General features: G+C 40.4%; 1 protein-coding gene across 5 annotated transcripts in view; it reads left to right on the top strand.

Moving 5' to 3' along the window:
* The window catches only part of LOC119970326 (selenocysteine insertion sequence-binding protein 2-like), a 138,083-nt gene that overhangs the window by 46,298 nt on the left and 73,328 nt on the right, over positions 1-18,457 (top strand). For all 5 annotated transcript variants that reach the window (XM_038804765.1, XM_038804762.1, XM_038804763.1 and 2 more), the window contains 4 exons: positions 5,497-5,581; positions 8,090-8,232; positions 8,342-8,482; positions 16,011-16,124. In XM_038804765.1, coding sequence (XP_038660693.1) covers positions 5,497-5,581; positions 8,090-8,232; positions 8,342-8,482; positions 16,011-16,124 — 483 coding nt within the window. The remainder of the gene's footprint in view (positions 1-5,496; positions 5,582-8,089; positions 8,233-8,341; positions 8,483-16,010; positions 16,125-18,457) is intronic.

Raw genomic sequence — 18,457 nt, 5'->3', positions numbered from 1 at the left:
CCCATACCTTTTGGAGTGAGTCCAATTTAGGTTGAAGTATACAAATTACCGTGGGTAGCATAGTGGTTAGCACAGTTGCTTCACACATCCATCGTTCCAGGTTCGATTCCCGGCTTGGGTCACTGTGTGTGGACTCTGCACGTTCTCCCGTGTCTGCGTGGGTTTTCTCCTGGTGCTCTGGTTTCCTCCCACAGTCCAAAGATGTATTGGTTAGGTGGATTGGTCATGCTAAATTGCCCTTAGTGTCCAAAAAGGTTAGGTGGGATTATGGAGATAGGGTGGAGGGTGCTCTTTCCAAGGGCCGGTGCAGACTAAATGGGCCGAATGGCCTCCTGTACTGTAAATTCTATGAAGTGAGAAATTCCATTGGGATATACTCCATAATACTTTTGTACCGAGGTGGTTTATCATTAATCCAGGAGCATAAAATATTTTCTGAGCTGTAAATGTTGGAACATTATAAAACTATTTCTCATTGATATATGTTTATCTGGGAGCCTCAGAATGAAAAACACAGGATTAATCTCCAAGGTCATATTCAAATATCAAGTATGCCCCACCAATAGCTTTTATTTTTGACTCTGGACCAGATACAGTACCTCACTTGGCTAAATCGCTGGCTTTTAAAGCAGATCAAGCAGGCCAGCAGCACGGTTCGATTCCCGTACCAGCCTCCCCGGACAGGCGCCGGAATGTGGCAATTAGGGGCTTTTCACAGTAACTTCATTGAAGCCTACTTGTGACAATAAGCGATTTTCATTTTTTCATTTCATTTCATTTCATGTCTATCCAATGACCATTTGAATGCCCTTAGTGTTGGCGAGTCCACTACTGTTGCAGACAGGGCATTCCGTGCCCTTACTACTCTCTTAGTAAAGAACCTACCTCTGACATCTGTCCTGTATCTATCTCCCCTCAATTTAAAGCTATGTCCCCTCGTGCCAGACATCACCATCCGAGGACAAAGGCTCTCAATGTCCACCCTATCTAATCCTCTGATCATCTTGTATGCCTCAATTAAGTCACCTCTTAACCTTCTCTCTAACGAAATCAGCCTCACGTCCCTCAGCCTTCCCTTATACGATCTTCCCTCCATACCAGACAACATTCTGGTAAATCTCCTCTGCACCCTTTCCAATGCTTCCACATCCTTCCTATAATGCGGTGACCAGAATTGCACGCAATACTCCAAATGCAGCCACACCAGAGTTTTGTACAGCTGCAACATGACCTCATGGCTCTGAAACTCAATCCCTCTACCAATAAAAGCTAACACACCGTATGCCTTCTTAACAACCCTCTCAACCTGGGTGGCAACTTTCAGGGATCTATGTACATGGACACCGAGATATGTCTGCTCATCCACACTACCAAGAATTTTACCAGTAGTCCAGTACTCTGCCTTCCTGTTACTCCTTCCAAAATGAATCACCTCACACTTTTCTGCATTAAACTCCATTTGCCACCTCTCAGCCCTGCTCTGCAGCTTATCTTTGTCCCTCTGTAACTTGTAACATCCTTCCGCACTGTCCACAACTCCACCGACTTTAGTGTCATCTGCAAATTTACTCACCCATCCTTCTACGCTCTCCTCCAGGTTATTTAAAAAAATGACAAACAGCAGTGGCCCCAAAACAGATCGTTGTGGTACACCACTAGTAACTGGACTCCAGTCTGAACATTTCCCATCAACCACCACCCTTTATCTTCTAGCTAGCCAATTTCTGATCCAAACTGCTAAATCACCCTGAATCCCATGCCTCCGTATTTTCTGCAATAGCCTACCGTGGGGAACCTTACCAAATGCTTTACTGAAATCTATATACACCACATCACCTGTTTTACCCTCATCCACCTGTTTGGTCACCTTCTCAAAGAACTCAATAAGGTTTGTGAGGCATGACCTACCCTTCACAAAACCGTGTTGACTATCTCTAATCAAATTATTCCTTTCCAGATGATTATACATCCTATCTCTTATAAACCTTTCCAAGACTTTACCCACAACAGACGTAAGGCTCACTGGCCTATAGTTACCGGGGTTGTCTCTACTTCCCTTCTTGAACAACGGGACAACATTTGCTACCCTCCAGTCTTCTGGCACTATTCCTGTAGACAAAGATGACTTAAAGATCAAAGGATCTATATTGTGGCTTAAGCTTGGTGTGATATGCAGACTATGTAGAATTTTTAGTTGAGTCTCCTTCATTCTATTACAAACCAAGATCTTATTCGCATTCTCCCAGATAACACCTCAGATTTCATCATCAATATTCACTGCAAGGTCCTTTTCCCAAATCTGCAGAACCTATTGCCTATTCTATTGGATCAAAAGCGTGTGTCATAAAACTTGTTATCCATGGAACCAAAGCGATTAATTTGTAAGATTTTTTTTCCATTAGAGAAAACCTGGCTTTAAGATGCAGGGATAAAGTCTAAGCTGCAAAATATATATATTTTTTAAATCTTGGGATATCACATTGCTCAAAAGATAACCAGAAAGCTCCTCTAAACAAGTCCCCAGTCTAATAAGCCCCTTATCCTCCAAATGTCAAAACCATAGTCTTTGAGATCTTGAGGAAAATCTGGGTTACTCTGTATGAAAGGAGGAGAAGTCAGCATAGGTCTTCCTCCAAATCGCAGACCAACCTCCACGCTCTTGAGTATTGGTGATTATTGGATTCTCACATTTGCCTGGTAGCATCTTAAATCTCTAAGATACAGCAGAGTTTGTGAAGGGTATTGAGACTGACTAGCTTCAGTATTGAGCCAAATGGAAGTGGAGTCCCCTCTTATCCATTCACATATAAACCTAAGATGAGAGACCAGCTGATACAATTTAATGTTCGGCACACCAAGGCCACTTTTTGAATTCGGAAATTGCAATTTGGCCAATTTTAAACGAGGTCTCTCTTTTTCCCTTCCATACGAAGGAGCTAAACTCCAAATGGGAAATTAGCAGAAAGTAAAATTGGTAGCATCTGTAGTGGGCACAGCAACCTAGGTATTATATTCATCTTAATCAGAGCTATACTGCCCATACTTATACTTATGGGTGGAGAAGACCAGTGATGTAGGTTCCACCATACATACATGTAAGGGGATAAAGTTTGACTTGTACAAAGGACAGAATGAAGGGATAATAGGAACACCCAAATAGTTAATAATAATAATCGCTTATTGTCACAAGTAGGCTTCAATTAAGTTACTGTGAAAAGCCCTAGTCGCCACATTCCGGCGCCAGTTCGGGGAGCTGGTACGGGAATTGAACCTGCACTGCTGGCTATGTTCTGCATTACAAGCCAGCGAAACCCTGAAGGGGACCATCTGAAGGGAAAGGAAAAATAATCAGTTTTAAAAACGAGGATATCTGCAAAGAGTACAGCTGATACCCGTCCAGAATTTACAGATTTAAATGTAAGCATAGGTTGGTGCTATGACCAGATTCATGTGATTTCCTTCATCATGCTCTTTTTGAAAAGCATGTTGGGGATGTGTTACAAAGTCATAAAGTTGGACATCAAAAGAAAGAAAATAAATGACTTGCATTTATCGGGCTAGATTTTAACAGCCCCCTGGGACATGATGGGTAGCAGGTAACTCATGAAATGGTAAGGAAAAGAGGGGGTGAGTGCCTGTGGGATTTCCTGTCACCATGGCATTCTGCCAATGGTGGGAAAAGTGGAGGACAACCCTCCCATCCAGAGGCCAATTGTTCCACTTTTAAATGTCCCCCACTTATGGGCCTGTTCCTGTTTTTGGCATTTTACCAGGGTTGGCTTGATCCTCCATCTCATGGGGAGACCGCCTGGTTACCTCCCTGCTGGCTCAGTGGGAAGGATGGGTGTGCCCAAAGTCAGCAGTCCAAACGGCAACTCAATCCCCTGTTCTCACTGACCATTTTTTCCTCTAGCCCCGCATCCTCCAATACGCTGGTAGTTCTTGTGGGGTGGATTTCCATTCTCTAAAAGGACAGGAGCCTCAACATCTCCTGATTATAGCTGCATAATGGACCTAAAATGTGGCCAGGTGCCCTCCAAACCGCCAGGGCAAGGTTGTGTTAGTTTTCTGACCTGTCATCTGGTCTCCTGCCACCCCAACAAAATTAAGCCCATCTCGTGCCTTTCACAATCTAGGAAAATACAGCAGACATTTGTGCAATGGGAGGTCCAGCGGCAGTAAAATAAATTGCCAAATGAATGCTGTTTTAGTGTTTGTGGATTTAATAAATGTTAGGCAGAAAATGAGAAACTTCTTATACCCATTGGAATTTAAAAGAATGAGAAGTGATCTTATTAAAACATACAAGATCCTGAGGCAACTTGATAGCGCAAGAGGGTGTTTCATTGTTGTGGGGAACCTAGAACTACAGGACTGGAGTTTAAAAATTAGGGGTCCCCATTTATGACAGATGAGGTTAAATATTTTCTCTGAAGGTTAATCCTTTAATCCTCTGGAGAGCAATGGAGGCTGAATCATTGAATATATTCAAGGCTAAGTTAGACTTTTGATTAACAAGAAGGTCAAGAGTTATGGGGAGAGCAGACAGGAAAGTGGAATTAAGGCCATAATCAAATCGGCCATGATCTTGTCAAATGGTGAGGCAAATGTCCTCCTGCTGCCCTTGTGTTCCTCTGCTCTTTGAGAAGTGCATTGGATTTTTTTGATGTCCACAAGAGCAAAGGTGGGCCCTCAGTTTAAGGTAATCCTAAAAAGATTTAAAAGGTGAATTTGCAATTTTTTGTTAATTTGTTAGAATGTTTATTTTTCTCCCAAGCATATCTTTTTTTATATAAATTTAGAGTACCCAATTATTTTTTTCCCAATTAAGGGGTAATTTTGCATGGCCAATCCACCTACTCTGCACATCTTTGGGTGTGGGGGTGAACCCCACACAGACACGGGGAGAATGTGCAAACTCCACACGGACAGTGACCCAGGGCTGGGATTCGAACTTGGGTTCTCAGCGCCGTGAGGCAGCAATGCTAACCACCGTGCCATGTGCCACCTCACCCAAGCATATCTGACAGATATTCCCCATGCAAATGTTGAAATATCTGGTTCTATTAAGTTTCTGAATCCAACTTCTTGAATGTAAATTTTACTTGGGAATGCAGTAGAATATCAATGGAAGATGCCAAATGTATTTGACAAAACAATAAATGCTGAGCAAACTGATTTATTGCTATAAAAAACGACATGTCACCAAAACGTTTCATCAGTCATCAGGTCAGAATCACAACATCACCAAATTTGCACAAGTGCAATATAAATTGTTGTTCCCTTTTGAGATATGGTATTCTTGCAGTTCTGTCCTGTTGGGTGCAAGATGAAAAGTTTTGGCAGCAGTTTCTTTTTCAGCAATTCTCTAGTTCTGTGCAGCCAAGCAACAAAATGACTTTATTTAGTTTCCTCTTCATTTGTAGCTGCAATTCATTTTTTTCATTGTCACACTTCCATTTGTGAAGTAAATCTAGCCTTTTGCTCCTTTTCTAGGATGAGAGTTTGGGGACAACCCAGCTACCAGGACTTTCAAATACTTCAGTGAAATGTTCTGTCCCTGATTCCATGACTGTCACAGGTAGGTACATTTCCCATCTTTCCTTGTTTTTGCTTTGGATTATGTTGTGCTATTTCTAGAACTGACTGCTCAGTAAAAATATTTTTCAACATTAGTAGCCTTAGTTTCTGAGAAAACAAGGTTGAACAATAGATATATTCTCCAGATAATTATCTATACAATTTTTAAAACAATATTAAAAGAAAGTTTTTTTAAATTTCCATAATTTATGTATGATATGTAAAATTGCAGAAAATGTTTACTGATGCATATACATATTAATGCTTATTATTTAAAAGTTGAAATTATCAGCAAATTTTGAAAACAGACTTAGTTTTCATAACATTCAAAGATAGAAGTTACTTTCATATATTTTATTTAATCTAGCTTCCCAGTAAGTGTTCAATAAGATTTCAAAACATTTAAAAAATACCACTGTTGAGACCACAGCAGATATTAATTGCTGAACTAGCCAAATCCCAGAGGGAACATGACTTATGGACCATATCTTTTTTTTGTATTCTGAAACGTGAAGAAATGTACTGATCTCAGCAGCATATACTTCCAGTACCACCGTTGGGATTTTGAACAATTTAAAATATTTATTGGTAAGAAAAGAAAGCTTGAGCACAGAAGTTTCAGTTACATAGTTAAATAGTTTTTCAAAACATCCCCCCACCCCCTTCAAAAAAAACCTTCGACCCACAAGTAAACACCTTCCAGGTAACACTCTTGTGAGATGTTTAGCTATAACAATAACATTACCCAAGGCAAAACTGTTGTTGTAGTAAGGTTTTGCCACACAACATCACTTCCACTCTGCTGTGGAAGCCCAAGAAACTTCAGAAACAAGACTGCTTTCTGAAACCCAAGGCTTTTCTGGTTTTCTGGATGGCCACTTCAGACTTTGCGTCTTCCCTCAGCACATTCAACACAAAGCTTTTCTAGGGTGTCTGCCCATACACATACAATCAGCCCCAATTCAGCTCAACATCTCTCTTGGATATTCTTTTTCATCTTCAATTTCATTGTTCTCAGTGCTTCTTTAAACTGTGCTTTTCCAAAATACAAAAACCTTGCATATTTTCCTATGGCCTCTGCTTGAGGGGCAAATTTAATTTAATCGCCTTCCCTTGTTTACTTATGAGACCGTTGCACATTGTAAAAGTTCCTTACACCCCTTTGAAATTTAATAGTTGAAAACCCAATTTGCTATCTAGCTCCTAATGCAAATTTCTTTTATTTATAATAAATTTAGTGTACCCAATTATTTTTTTCCAATTAAGGGGCAAGTTAATGTGGCCAATCCACCTACCCTGCATATCTTTTGGGTTGTGGGGGTGGGACCCACAAAGACACTGGGAGAATGTGCAAACTCCACAAGAACAGTGACTTGGGGCCGGGATCGAACCTGGATCCTTGGCGCTGTGAGGCAACAGTACAAACCACTTCGCCAACGTGTTGCCCAAAATTTCTAACTGTACTTAGTTAAAAATTCACTTGCTTCATTGCTAATGCATGCATTCAGCACCTCTACTCCTTTTTGTCTCTCATCTCGCCAGACAAGCTGTCTCCATTAACTTTCTCCAGCTTAATTAAATAATTTACGCAGCCTTCCTTACAGAATAACACAATGTTTTCCCAAAATGATTTGACGAAATAACATTGAATCATAGAATTTACAGTGCAGAAGGAGGCCATTCGGCCTATCTACTCTGCACCAGCCTTGTAAAGAGCACCCTACTTAAGCCCACACCTCCACCCTATCCCAGTAACCCTACCTCAACTTTTTGGACACTAAGGGCAAAGAAGCATGGCCAATCCACCTTGCCAGCACACTTTGAACTGTAGGAGGAAACTGGAGCACCCAGAGGAAATCCACGCAGACACGGGGAGAATGTGCAGATTCCGCACAGACATTGACCCAAGCCGGGAATCGAACCTGGGACCCTGGAGCTGTGAAGCAACAATGCTAACCACTGTGCTATCGTGCCGCACATCATCATAATCACAAGCTGTGAAGAAGAGTCGTATTGGACTCAAAGCATTAACTCTGTTTCTCTCTCCACAGATGCTGCCAGAGCTGCTGTGTTTTTCCTGCATTTTATGATTTTATTTATTATAGAAAATATCACACATTGGTTAAATAATTAGAGGCAGGAGAAATGCTTCATATCCCATAATTGTGATGACCTACTAACTCATGAAAGAACAGGATTGTATCCCACAGCTGTTTTTTGTTCTATTATATTACATAATAAGAATTGGTTTGGGTTTGTATATTAACTTGCAGCTGAAGTGTTTGTTCCTGCAGCACCAATGTTTCACTTCCTTTCCCAATCCCTATCAAACTGATGAAAGTTTTTAATTTTATATAATTTAATTATAAATCTTCATGAAATATGAAAAATACCTCTACAGGTGTCACATTTGATATGATAACTTAAACTTGAGCCAATGTGTCTGCATTTTTTTCTGTATGCTAATGCTGTAAAATAAATTGAGTTATTCATTTTGTTATTGCACCAGCAAGCACAGTAGCACCGCCTGCATCATCTTCATCTACTGCCACCCCATCTGCGTTGTCATGGGCCAGAATTGTTTCACAAGCACCTAAGAAACCGGTTCTCAGTTCAGCTCCACCAAAGATATCTACACGTAATGTTTCGCAGGTCAGGGTAGAACCAAAAATGACAGTTGCTTTACAGTTTTAGCTTTGAAATCAATCTAATTTTTAAGTGTCAATGTGATCAAAATGTGAAATATCAAATTATTCTGCAGAGCAATGATGATGAAACAAAACTGAAAGAAGCAGCTGGGAAAGTGAAAAAGAAGAAAAAGAAAAAGAAGGCAAAGGAACCTACAGCTGCTTCAGAACCGAATGAGTCGAAGATAATTGTACAAGAGCTACCTCGATTTGAGGTACTTGATTTTTGTATTTGAATGTTTTAATGTGGTGGTTGAGGAGAGATAAATATGCGTTCTGAACTTACAGTTTCCTTACATATCAGGAGGGCTTGCAAGATTGAATGTCAAATGTCACACAGTAACTAAAGATTCACTCAACAGCAGTACTTGCAGCCAAAACCATTGGCCTCACGGTAGCATGGTGGTTAGCATCAATGCTTCACAGCTCCAGGGTCCCAGGTTCGATTCCCGGCTGGGTCACTGTCTGTGTGGAGTCTGCACATCCTCCCTGTGTGTGCGTGGGTTTCCTCCGGGTGCTCCGGTTTCCTCCCACAGTCCAAAGATGTGCGGGTTAGGTGGATTGGCCATGCTAAATTGCCCGTAGTGTAAGGTTAATGGGGGGATTGTTGGGTTACGGGTATACGGGTTACGTGGGTTTAAAGTAGGGTGATCATTGTTCGGCACAACATCGAGGGCCGAAGGGCCTGTTCTGTGCTGTACTGTTCTATGTTCTATGTAAAACTGACAACTTTATTGTAGGTTGTATTAAATGCTCAGTTCCAAGCTCAGAGTACAAACTACAGACTTACGAACTACAGACTGTAAAATCCATGAATGTTTATACTCTGTCCCATCAGTAACTTTTTCAATTTGATTTTTTCTATTATTTTTAATCTCCAACGTGATTATTTTATTGCTAGTAACAAGAATATCAATTGAAATTTTCAATTATAAATTTGTACGTTACATAACAAATGTGCTGCTTTTGTCTAGGATGATGTAGTTGCAATGTTCCCTTCAGAACTTGTCAACTAATTGAAGTTCACTGCAGTGTGTCATGTGAGAGTACCTTTAAGAAATGAGTGTTTATAAATGGGGATATAAGTATCTGTCGTGAGAGTACCTTTAAGAAATGGGTGTTTACCACCGCAGTGATGTCAGAGTGGGTGGAGCTGGGTTGTCTGTCAGCTTTTTACTTTCATTTTAGGCTGTTTGCTGCAGGGTGTGTTTTAGTTTCATTTTCAGAGCTGGATAGCTGCAGTCACAGCCAGAAGTACTAGAGTCTCTCTCTGTAATCAAAAGACTGTAAATCGATCCTGGTGATTTAAAACTAATAACAGTAGTGACTTTAACCTGATGTGCTTCTGGTAAAACGTGTTTTAAGCCTTACGGATGTTAAAAGGAAAGCTTAAAGGATTACTTAGTGTTGTATTCTTTGGGGGTTGTATTTGAATTAATGGTTGCTAAGAGGTGTTATGGGCCAGGGTTTAGAGCATATCATGGAGTTCACCTGACCCACAACTTTGAATAATTGTGGTATGGGGAGCACACGGCCCACTCTACAGGTGTGGTACAGCAGAAATAGAAAAGTATTTTTTTAAGCAAAACAATGTTTATTCTATGAACTCAAGCTAACCTTTTTAAAACATGCAGTGAACATCTTAGCAACCATTAATTCAAATACAACCCCAAAGAATACAACACTAAGTAATTCTTAAGCTGTCCTTTTAACATCCAGAAGACTTTAAAAAAAACCTTTCAGCAGAAGCACATCAGGTTAAAGTCACTACTAAGAGGAGTTTTAAATCACCAAAGGATCGATTTACATTCTTTAGATTACAGAGAGAGACTCTAATGCACCTTCTGGCTGTGACTGCAGCTATCCAGCTCTGAAAACAACTAAACTAAAACACACCCTGCAGCAAACAGCCAAAAATGAAAGTAAAAAAGCTGACAGACAGCCCAGCTCCACCCACACTCTGACATCATTGCAGTAATAAACACCCATTTCTTAAAGGTACTCTCACATGACATCTACCCCAAGAAAAAAAAACCCATCAACATCAAGATGGTTTCATTTTTCACCTTTTCACCATATTTAAGATACTTTATCGTTTAAAAAAAACAGCTGACGCAAACAGGTATAATATAGTCCATTTTTTTTCGTTCTTCTTCCTCCAACAGAAACCTTCTTGATTTGCAGTCCCTTTGAACAAGAAGGTCCTTGCATGATCCATCCATTTCTCTCCGCCTCGACATTTCTCTTTAAAGTCAGATACTTTAGTTCAATTTGATCACAGAGTCCCTTCGTATTTCTCCAACACAGGAGCATTGGTTATCACAGCTTTCACGCAGTCAAATGCCTGTTGAAATTCCGCTGCCCACTGAAATTTTCGATGTTTCTTCAGCAAGTCCATCAGTGGAGCAACCACGCTACAAAACATTTGCACAAATATTCGATCAAATCCACTCATGCCAAGAAATCCCATTATTTCCCTTCGTCCTGAGGGTATCGGACACTCCTCAATAAGTGTAGGTTTCAAATCCCATGTGACCATTCGACCCTGTCCGATTATATGGCCAAGGAAGGTGACTTGGGTTTTCCAAATTCACTTTTGGCTACATTTATCACCAAACCCGCCTCCTGAAGTCAATCAAATAACTCCATCAGATGTCTTAATGTTCTTTCCATGTCTGGCTGAAAATTACCAGATCTTCGATGGTCGATGTATACCGCACAATTGGGTAATCCTGAAACAATTTTGTTAGTTAACCGTTGAAATGTGGCTGGGGCGTTATTTATGCCAAATGGCATAACTTTGAATTGGTATATACCATCTGGAGTCACAAAAGCTGAAATCTCCTTCGCCCTTTCGGATAAAGGTACCTGCTTGCTTTTCAGGTTTGGTATTTCAGTTTAAGTAGGGAGTGTGTTGTGGACAATGGCTCTTTCAGAGGCTCTGAAGTTTTTGGGGGTGGAGACGGTGACACGCAGTACCTTACGGACAGAGACTAAAAGCAGACTGTTAGATTTGGCAAAAACATTGCAGTTAACATTACATGACAAAATGCGAAAAGATGACGTCATTATAGCGGTGGCTAAGCATTTAAAGTTGCCTGAGATGCAGTTAGACTCATTGGAAATGGCAAAAATTCAGTTACAAATTAAACAAATGGAACATGAGAAAGAATTAAAGCAGCTTGAATACGAAAGAGAGAGGAAAGAGAAAGAGAGAGAGAGGAAAAAGCACAAGAAGAACGGAAAACACAAAGATATAGCCCTAGCAGAACAAAAAGAAAGAGAAAAGGAGACACAGATCAGGGAAAAAGATGGAGAGAGTTTGAACTTCAGAAAATGGCCATGAAACATGGGAGTCAGTTAAAATTTGCAGACGTAAAGGGAAACGTACAGTTGGAGGGTAGTGATGAGGATAGTGGGAAAGAGCGTCACAGTCGAAGGCTTGGTGGGATCTATTTAAATATGTCCAAGCATTGCCAATGTTTGATGAGAAGGAGGTTGAAGCCTTTTTCATTTCATTTGAGAAGGTAGCTAAACAAATGAAATGGCCACAGGACATGTGGGTATTACTGATTCAAACAAAGCTGATAGGTAGGGCTAGTGAAGTGTTTGCCTCACTACCGGAGGAGGTATCTGAGACGTATGAGGAGGTGGAAAAAATCCATCTTAGGTGCATATGAACTAGTGCCTGAAGCCTACAGACAAAGGTTTAGAAATTTAAGGAAAGAATTTGGTCAAACATAATGGAGTTTGAAAGGAGCAAACAGAGTAATTTGATAGGTGGATAAGGGCTTTGAAAATAGACTAAACATATGAAGCTCTCAGAGAAATTATACTTTTTGGAGGAGTTTAAAAATTCAATTCCTGGTGCAGTGAGAAGTCATGTGGAAGAGCAGAGGGTTAAAACTGCGAGATTAGCAGCAGAAATGGCAGATGATTATGAATTAGTTCATAAATCAAAGCTTGGTTTCCAACATCAGTTTCAGCCTGTGAGGGATAGAAACTGGGGACATGAGAAATACTCAAGTGGTAAAGGCAAAGGCGATCTGATGGGAGATAATAAGTAGAGTGTACCTCAGATTAAAAAGAAATCCAGGAGGGTGGACAAGAAATGAAAAGTTTCAAATGTTTTCACTGTAATAAACTAGGTCATGTAAAGTCACAGTGTTGGTGGTTGAAGAAAAACACTGGGAGAGCTGATGTGGTAAAACAGGATAAGACAGTGGGGTTTGTTAAAGTGGTAAAGGAAAGCCCAAGTGAAGTGAAGGAGATGCAAAAGATTGTACAGCTTGATCAAGAGGTGATTGATAAGAAGGTGCCAGATATCTTTAAATAATTTACTTATGTGGGTAAAGTTTACTCATGTGTATCAGGAGGATCAGGTGAATGAGTCACAATTTAAAGAGATACGGGAGCTAGTCAATTTTTAATGGTAAGAGATGAGGAGTTATGTAGTCTGGGAAGAATATTGCCAGAAAAGGTGGTAATATGTGTAATTCAGGGTGAAGAGTAGTGTTCCATTATATAAGGTAAGGTTGGAAAGTCCAGTGAAGAGTGGTGAAGTGGTAGTAGGAGTAATAGAGAAACTATCTTGTCCAGGAATACAGTTTATCTTGGGTAATGAGCTAGCTGGATCGCAGGTGGGAGTGATGCCTATTGTGGTTGATAAGCCAGTGGAAAATCAGACAACTGAAGTGTTGAAGGAGGAATATCCTGGGGTTTTTCCGGATTGTATAGTAACAAGGTCGCAAAGTCACAGGTTAAGACTAGAGGGGAAATCAGAGCGTGAAGATGACATTGAAGTGCAATTATCAGAAACAATTTTTGATCAGATGGTTAAAAAAGAACAAGAACAGGTGGAGGATGAGGTGGATATTTTTACTTCAGGAAAATTGGCAGAGTTACATCCGTTTTATTTCTATATCTTTTTGTTGTATCAGAAAGCATTCACGGAAGAGGAATCTGAGTGTATACCAGAGTGTTATTACCGTAAAAGTGATGTCTTGATGAGAAAATGGAGACAGTTACATATGCAGGCGGATGTAAAGTGGGCAGAAGTTTATCAAGTAGTATTGCTGGTAGAGTATAGAAAGGAGGTGTTGCCTATCACATGACACACATGTCAAGTGATAGGGAAACCTCAAGCAGTGATAAAACCAGCGCCCTTAATACCCATTCCAGCATTTGAGGAACCTTTTACAAGGGTCCTAATTGATTGCGTAGGACCGCTTCCTAAAATGAAAAGTGGGAATCAATATCTTTTGACTAAAATGGATGTGTCAGCTAAGTTTCCAGAAGCCATTCCAGTATGTAATATTACAGCTAAAAAGAGTGTGGCTTCTGAGAAAATTGAAGATAGTAAGTCGTTGGAAATGAAACTGTTTCACAAATTTTGGGGGGGGGAGGAAGTTTTGAGAAAATTGCATAATAGAAAACAATTTGGCTGAATGCCAGACTGGTGGATGGATTTAAGACTCATTTCATTTACATCTGAATGGTCAGTACATCATCTACACTATTTATGTTATCATAAAATATGGATGAGCTACGAAGAATTGGTCCAAACTCCATTAAGTCAAACATTCTCTGCTGCTTGAAGGAAGTCTTGAAATTGCAAGTGATTGCCTTATAAGGGTGATTGGCATCAACCGCTTAGGAAAAGCAATGCAAATGGCTAAAGTAAATAAATAAATATTCAAGTGTATATTTCCCTTTGATTCCTAGTCATAAATAGACATTATTAAAATGTGCACATTATAAAGAGTAGAATGACATATGATTTTTAAAATGTTTCAGAAAGCTATTACTGGTATCATGTTATATGTATGAACATATGGTTGTGCAACACTGTGATACAACCTATTTGGGAACAAAGAGAATCACATCCATGAACAAAGAACAGCACAGGATCAGGTCCTTCGGCCCTCCAAGCCTGTGCCGATCACGTGTCCTATCTAGACCAACCACCTGTATCCTGTAGCCCGTCTGTACATGTGTCTATCTAGATAAGTCTTAAAGGTCGCTAATGTATCTGCCTCAACCACCTCACTTGGCAGTGCATTCCAGGCCACCACCACCCTCTGTGTCAAAAATCTTCCCCCACACGTCTCCACTGAACCTATTCCCCCCTCACCTTGAATTTGTACCCCCTTGTAATTGTCATTTCTGCCCTGGGAAAAAGCCTCCAACTGTTCACTCTATCAATACCCCTCATAACTTTATAAACTTCTATCAGGTCACCCCTCAGCCTGCTTCTCTCTAGGGAAAGTAATCCCAGTTTATACAATCTCTTCATAGCTAGGACCCTCCCTAGCAGGCAACATCCTGGTAAACCTTTTCTGTATTCTCTCCAAAGCCTCCATGTCCTTCTGGTAGTGTGGTGACCAGAATTGGACTTAATATTCTAAAGAAGCAATGGGAAGTGCAAGTTTCAGATTCCAGCATCCGCAGTAATTTGCTTTTATACAATATTCTAAATGTGGCCAAACCAACGTTCTATATAACTGTAACATAATTTGCGAACCTTTATACTCGATACCCCGTCCGATGAAGGCTAGCATGCCAAATGCTTTAATTACCACCATTTCTACCTGTGCTGCCACTTTCAAAGATCTGTGGACCTGCATGTCGGTGTGTCTACGCGTCTGATGGTTCTGCCATTTATTTTATAGCTCCCACCTGAATTGAGTCTACCAAAATGCATCACTTCACATTTGTCTGGGTCAAATTCCATCTGCCATTTCTCCTCCCAATTTTGCAGCCTATCTATGTCCTGCTGTGTTCTCTGACAATCTTCATCACTATCTGCAACTCCAGCAATCTTAGTATCATCTACAAACTTGCTAATCAGATCTGCTATGTTTTTCTCCCAACTCATTTATATATATATATTACAAACAGCAGAGATCCCAGTACTGATCCCTGCAGAACACCACTAGTTATAGACCTCCATTCGGAAAAAAAACCCTTCCACTGCTCCCCTCTGTCTTCTTTGGCCAAGCCAGTTCTGAATCCACCCAGCTAGTTCATCCCTGACCCCTTGTGATTAATCTTTTGCACCAGCCTGCCATGAGGGGCCTTGTCAAATGCTTTACTAAAGTCCATGCAGACAACATCCACAGCCCTTCCCTCTTCAATCATTGTTGTCACCTCCTCAAAAAACTCAATTAAGTTAGTGAGACATAACCTCCCTCGTACAAAACCATGGGGTCTGTCGCTAATAAGACCATTCACTTCCAAATGTGCATAGATCCTATCTCTGAGAACCTTTTCCAACAATTTCTCTATCACTGACATCAAGCTCACTGGCCTATAATTACCCGGATTATCATTGCTACCTTTCTTAAATAACGGGACAACATTGGCTATCCTCCAATCCTCTGGGACTTTCTTCACTTCCCTTAAAAGATAAAATGTTTTCTAAAAGTGGACTGCTAGTTTCTGTTATGTTTCATTCAATGATGGCCTCAAGTAGGGAAAACGATGGTATCAGTCACTTTCCGCTGTATGCAGGGAATTAATAGTATACTTGAAAATAAATGTTAAAAGAAGAGAATGGTCATGATATGCTTTGCTGTTGTTCTGTTTATGATTTAAGTGTACATTTGATTTGAAATATCCATGATGAGCCTGTAATTGGTTTCTGTGTTTTACATAATTCATTATCCTACCAAAATTTACCATTGTAATGCAACATATTTACATGAAAGTTTAATGTGAGAACCTAATTAATTCCTCTTGTAGGATGATGAAGAGTTTCCGGATCTGGCGTCTGCAATAGGAAGTTCTGACAAAGCCAACAATGTTGGGCAAGACAAGTTGTTTTCCCACAAACAGGTTACCAAACCACTATTAAAGGTAAGAACTGAATTGAGGACTGAAGTAATATTTATATTTTAAGATATCCATAAGACAAAAATTCAGTTTATTGACAGACTTGGAAAATTGTGTTATTTAATTTAGTTTAAGTAAACCACTAGGTTCTTAATTGCCCAATTAGATTGCAAGCAAGATAATACAATTTAAGTGTAAATCATACTAAGTCATTAGCTTTTTGCTTGTTTTCCAAACAAAATTAACTTTATTAAGATCTACATTTAATTTATTTTCAATTCCATGCTAAAACTAGCAATTTTATAATCTCGTTAGTTGTGACTTTTGCTGCGATTCAAGAAACACTCAATTAAATAACCCCTAAAGAGTTAAACGTGCGCAATCATTGAATAGTTGTGCCTTTGTTTACAATTGGAACCATTGGAAAATGTCATGCATAGGAGTGTTGGGAAAGGACAAAGGAATAGGAACTAGGTGATCCACTCTTTCTAAGGTTGGTACAGGCATTAGCTGCTTTGCTACAAAATCATGAGATGGTAGTTCCAGTTCAGTATTCTCTCATTCAATTTTAAAGGAAGGAAACTTGTGGGCTGGCAAGGGCAGACATACTATTTCTTAGAACTTAGAACAGTACAGCACAGAACAGGCCCTTCGGCCCTCGATGTTGTGCCGAGCAATGATCACCCTACTTAAACCCACGTAACCCGTAACCCAACAATCCCCCCATTAACCTTACACTACGGGCAATTTAGCATGGCCAATCCACCTAACCCGCACATCTTTGGACTGTGGGAGGAAACCGGAGCACCCGGAGAAAACCCACGCACACACAGGGAGGACGTGCAGACTCCACACAGACAGTGACCCAGCCGGGAATCGAACTTGGGACCCTGGAGCTGTGAAGCATTGATGCTAACCACCATGCTACCGTGAGGCCCCATATTCTTATGATTCTCGTTAAATCAATTATTTCAAACTTGTATAATTGAAACTTGCATGTAATTATTGGAGCTCTGCAGGAGCGTATTTTTCTTGAGTGCTTTTGAACATTGATTTTTAGAGTTGCACTTACGTCAAAGCAGCATCAATTGACGAGTTACATTGCTAGTAACAAAACTGTACATTGTAATCGCCCAGATTTTGCTTTAGAGCGCATTTTGCAGTGTACCCCAACAACATGACTTATAACAATAGCAACTAGATGAACAATGTGATCAATAACCTATTTCCTTAAACAATCAGATTTGAGGATTGAGAAATAAACAAAAGTGATGAAGAAGGAAGTGAGTTGAATTAGAGGCAAGCCAGGTTCAGAAAGAGAAATTAAGAGGGAAAGAATGATTGGTTTAGATGTGAAAGAGAAAAGGAGACAGAAAGGAAAGTAAACTTCCAGAACTACTTTAGCCATGACTCAACTGCTGGTCCAATGGTGTAAGTTGATTGCTTAACTTTAAAGGGCAGCTTATACAGTGGCTGTTTAGCTCACAGGGCTAATCGCTGGCTTTGAAAGCAGATCAAGGCAAACCAGCAGCACAGTTCGATTCCCGTAACAGCCTCCCTGAACAGGCGCCGGAATGTGGCGACTAGGGGCTTTTCACAGTAACTTCATTTGAAGCCTACTCGTGACAATAAGCGATTTTCATATTATTTGTGCTTCATAAAAATTCAAAAGAGATTTCAAATATTTACCAAATTTCACCAGGAGGGAAAGAATAATGGATGTCAATTAAATGGAGTTTGTAAGCAAGGAATGGAGCGGCACAACACCTTTTCTGGCTGACAAATTGAATTTACTGCTGCATGAAGTGGATGTGAAGATATTTGCCCTGCTTTGTGCTCCAGAGCACAGTTAGTCTGACAGCAATGTGTACTGCTGTCCTGGAGAAAAATTGTCTGTATGGTAAACGCTTACTATGCCACTCTAAACTCTTGAGAATCCTGTCCATCAGCACAGTGGTTAGCACTGTTGCTTCACAGCGCCTGGAACCCGGGTTCGATTCCCAGCTTGGAGTTTCTGTGTGGAGCCGAAATGTTTTCCCAGTGTCTGTGTGTTTCCTCTGGCTGCTCCGGTTTCCTCCCACAAGTCCCGAAAGACGTGTTAGGTAATTTGGACATTCTGAAATCTCCCTCAGTGTGTCCGAACAGACGCAGGGCTGTGGCGACTAGGGGATTTTCACACTAAATGTATTGCTGTGTTAGTAAGCCTACTTGTGACAATAAAGATTATTATTATTATTGGATATTGGCAACTTGTGGGAGGAAACCGGAGCACCCGGAGGTAACCCACACAGACACTGGGAAAACGTTTGGCTCTACACAGACAGTAATCCAAGCTGGGAATTATTATTGGAGCCTGG

Source organism: Scyliorhinus canicula, chromosome 8 (genome assembly GCF_902713615.1).
Source record: "Scyliorhinus canicula chromosome 8, sScyCan1.1, whole genome shotgun sequence".
NCBI classification, from domain to species: Eukaryota; Metazoa; Chordata; class Chondrichthyes; order Carcharhiniformes; family Scyliorhinidae; genus Scyliorhinus; species Scyliorhinus canicula.
Note: the sequence above shows the minus strand (reverse complement) of the source record. Positions and strands in the feature narration are given on the sequence as shown.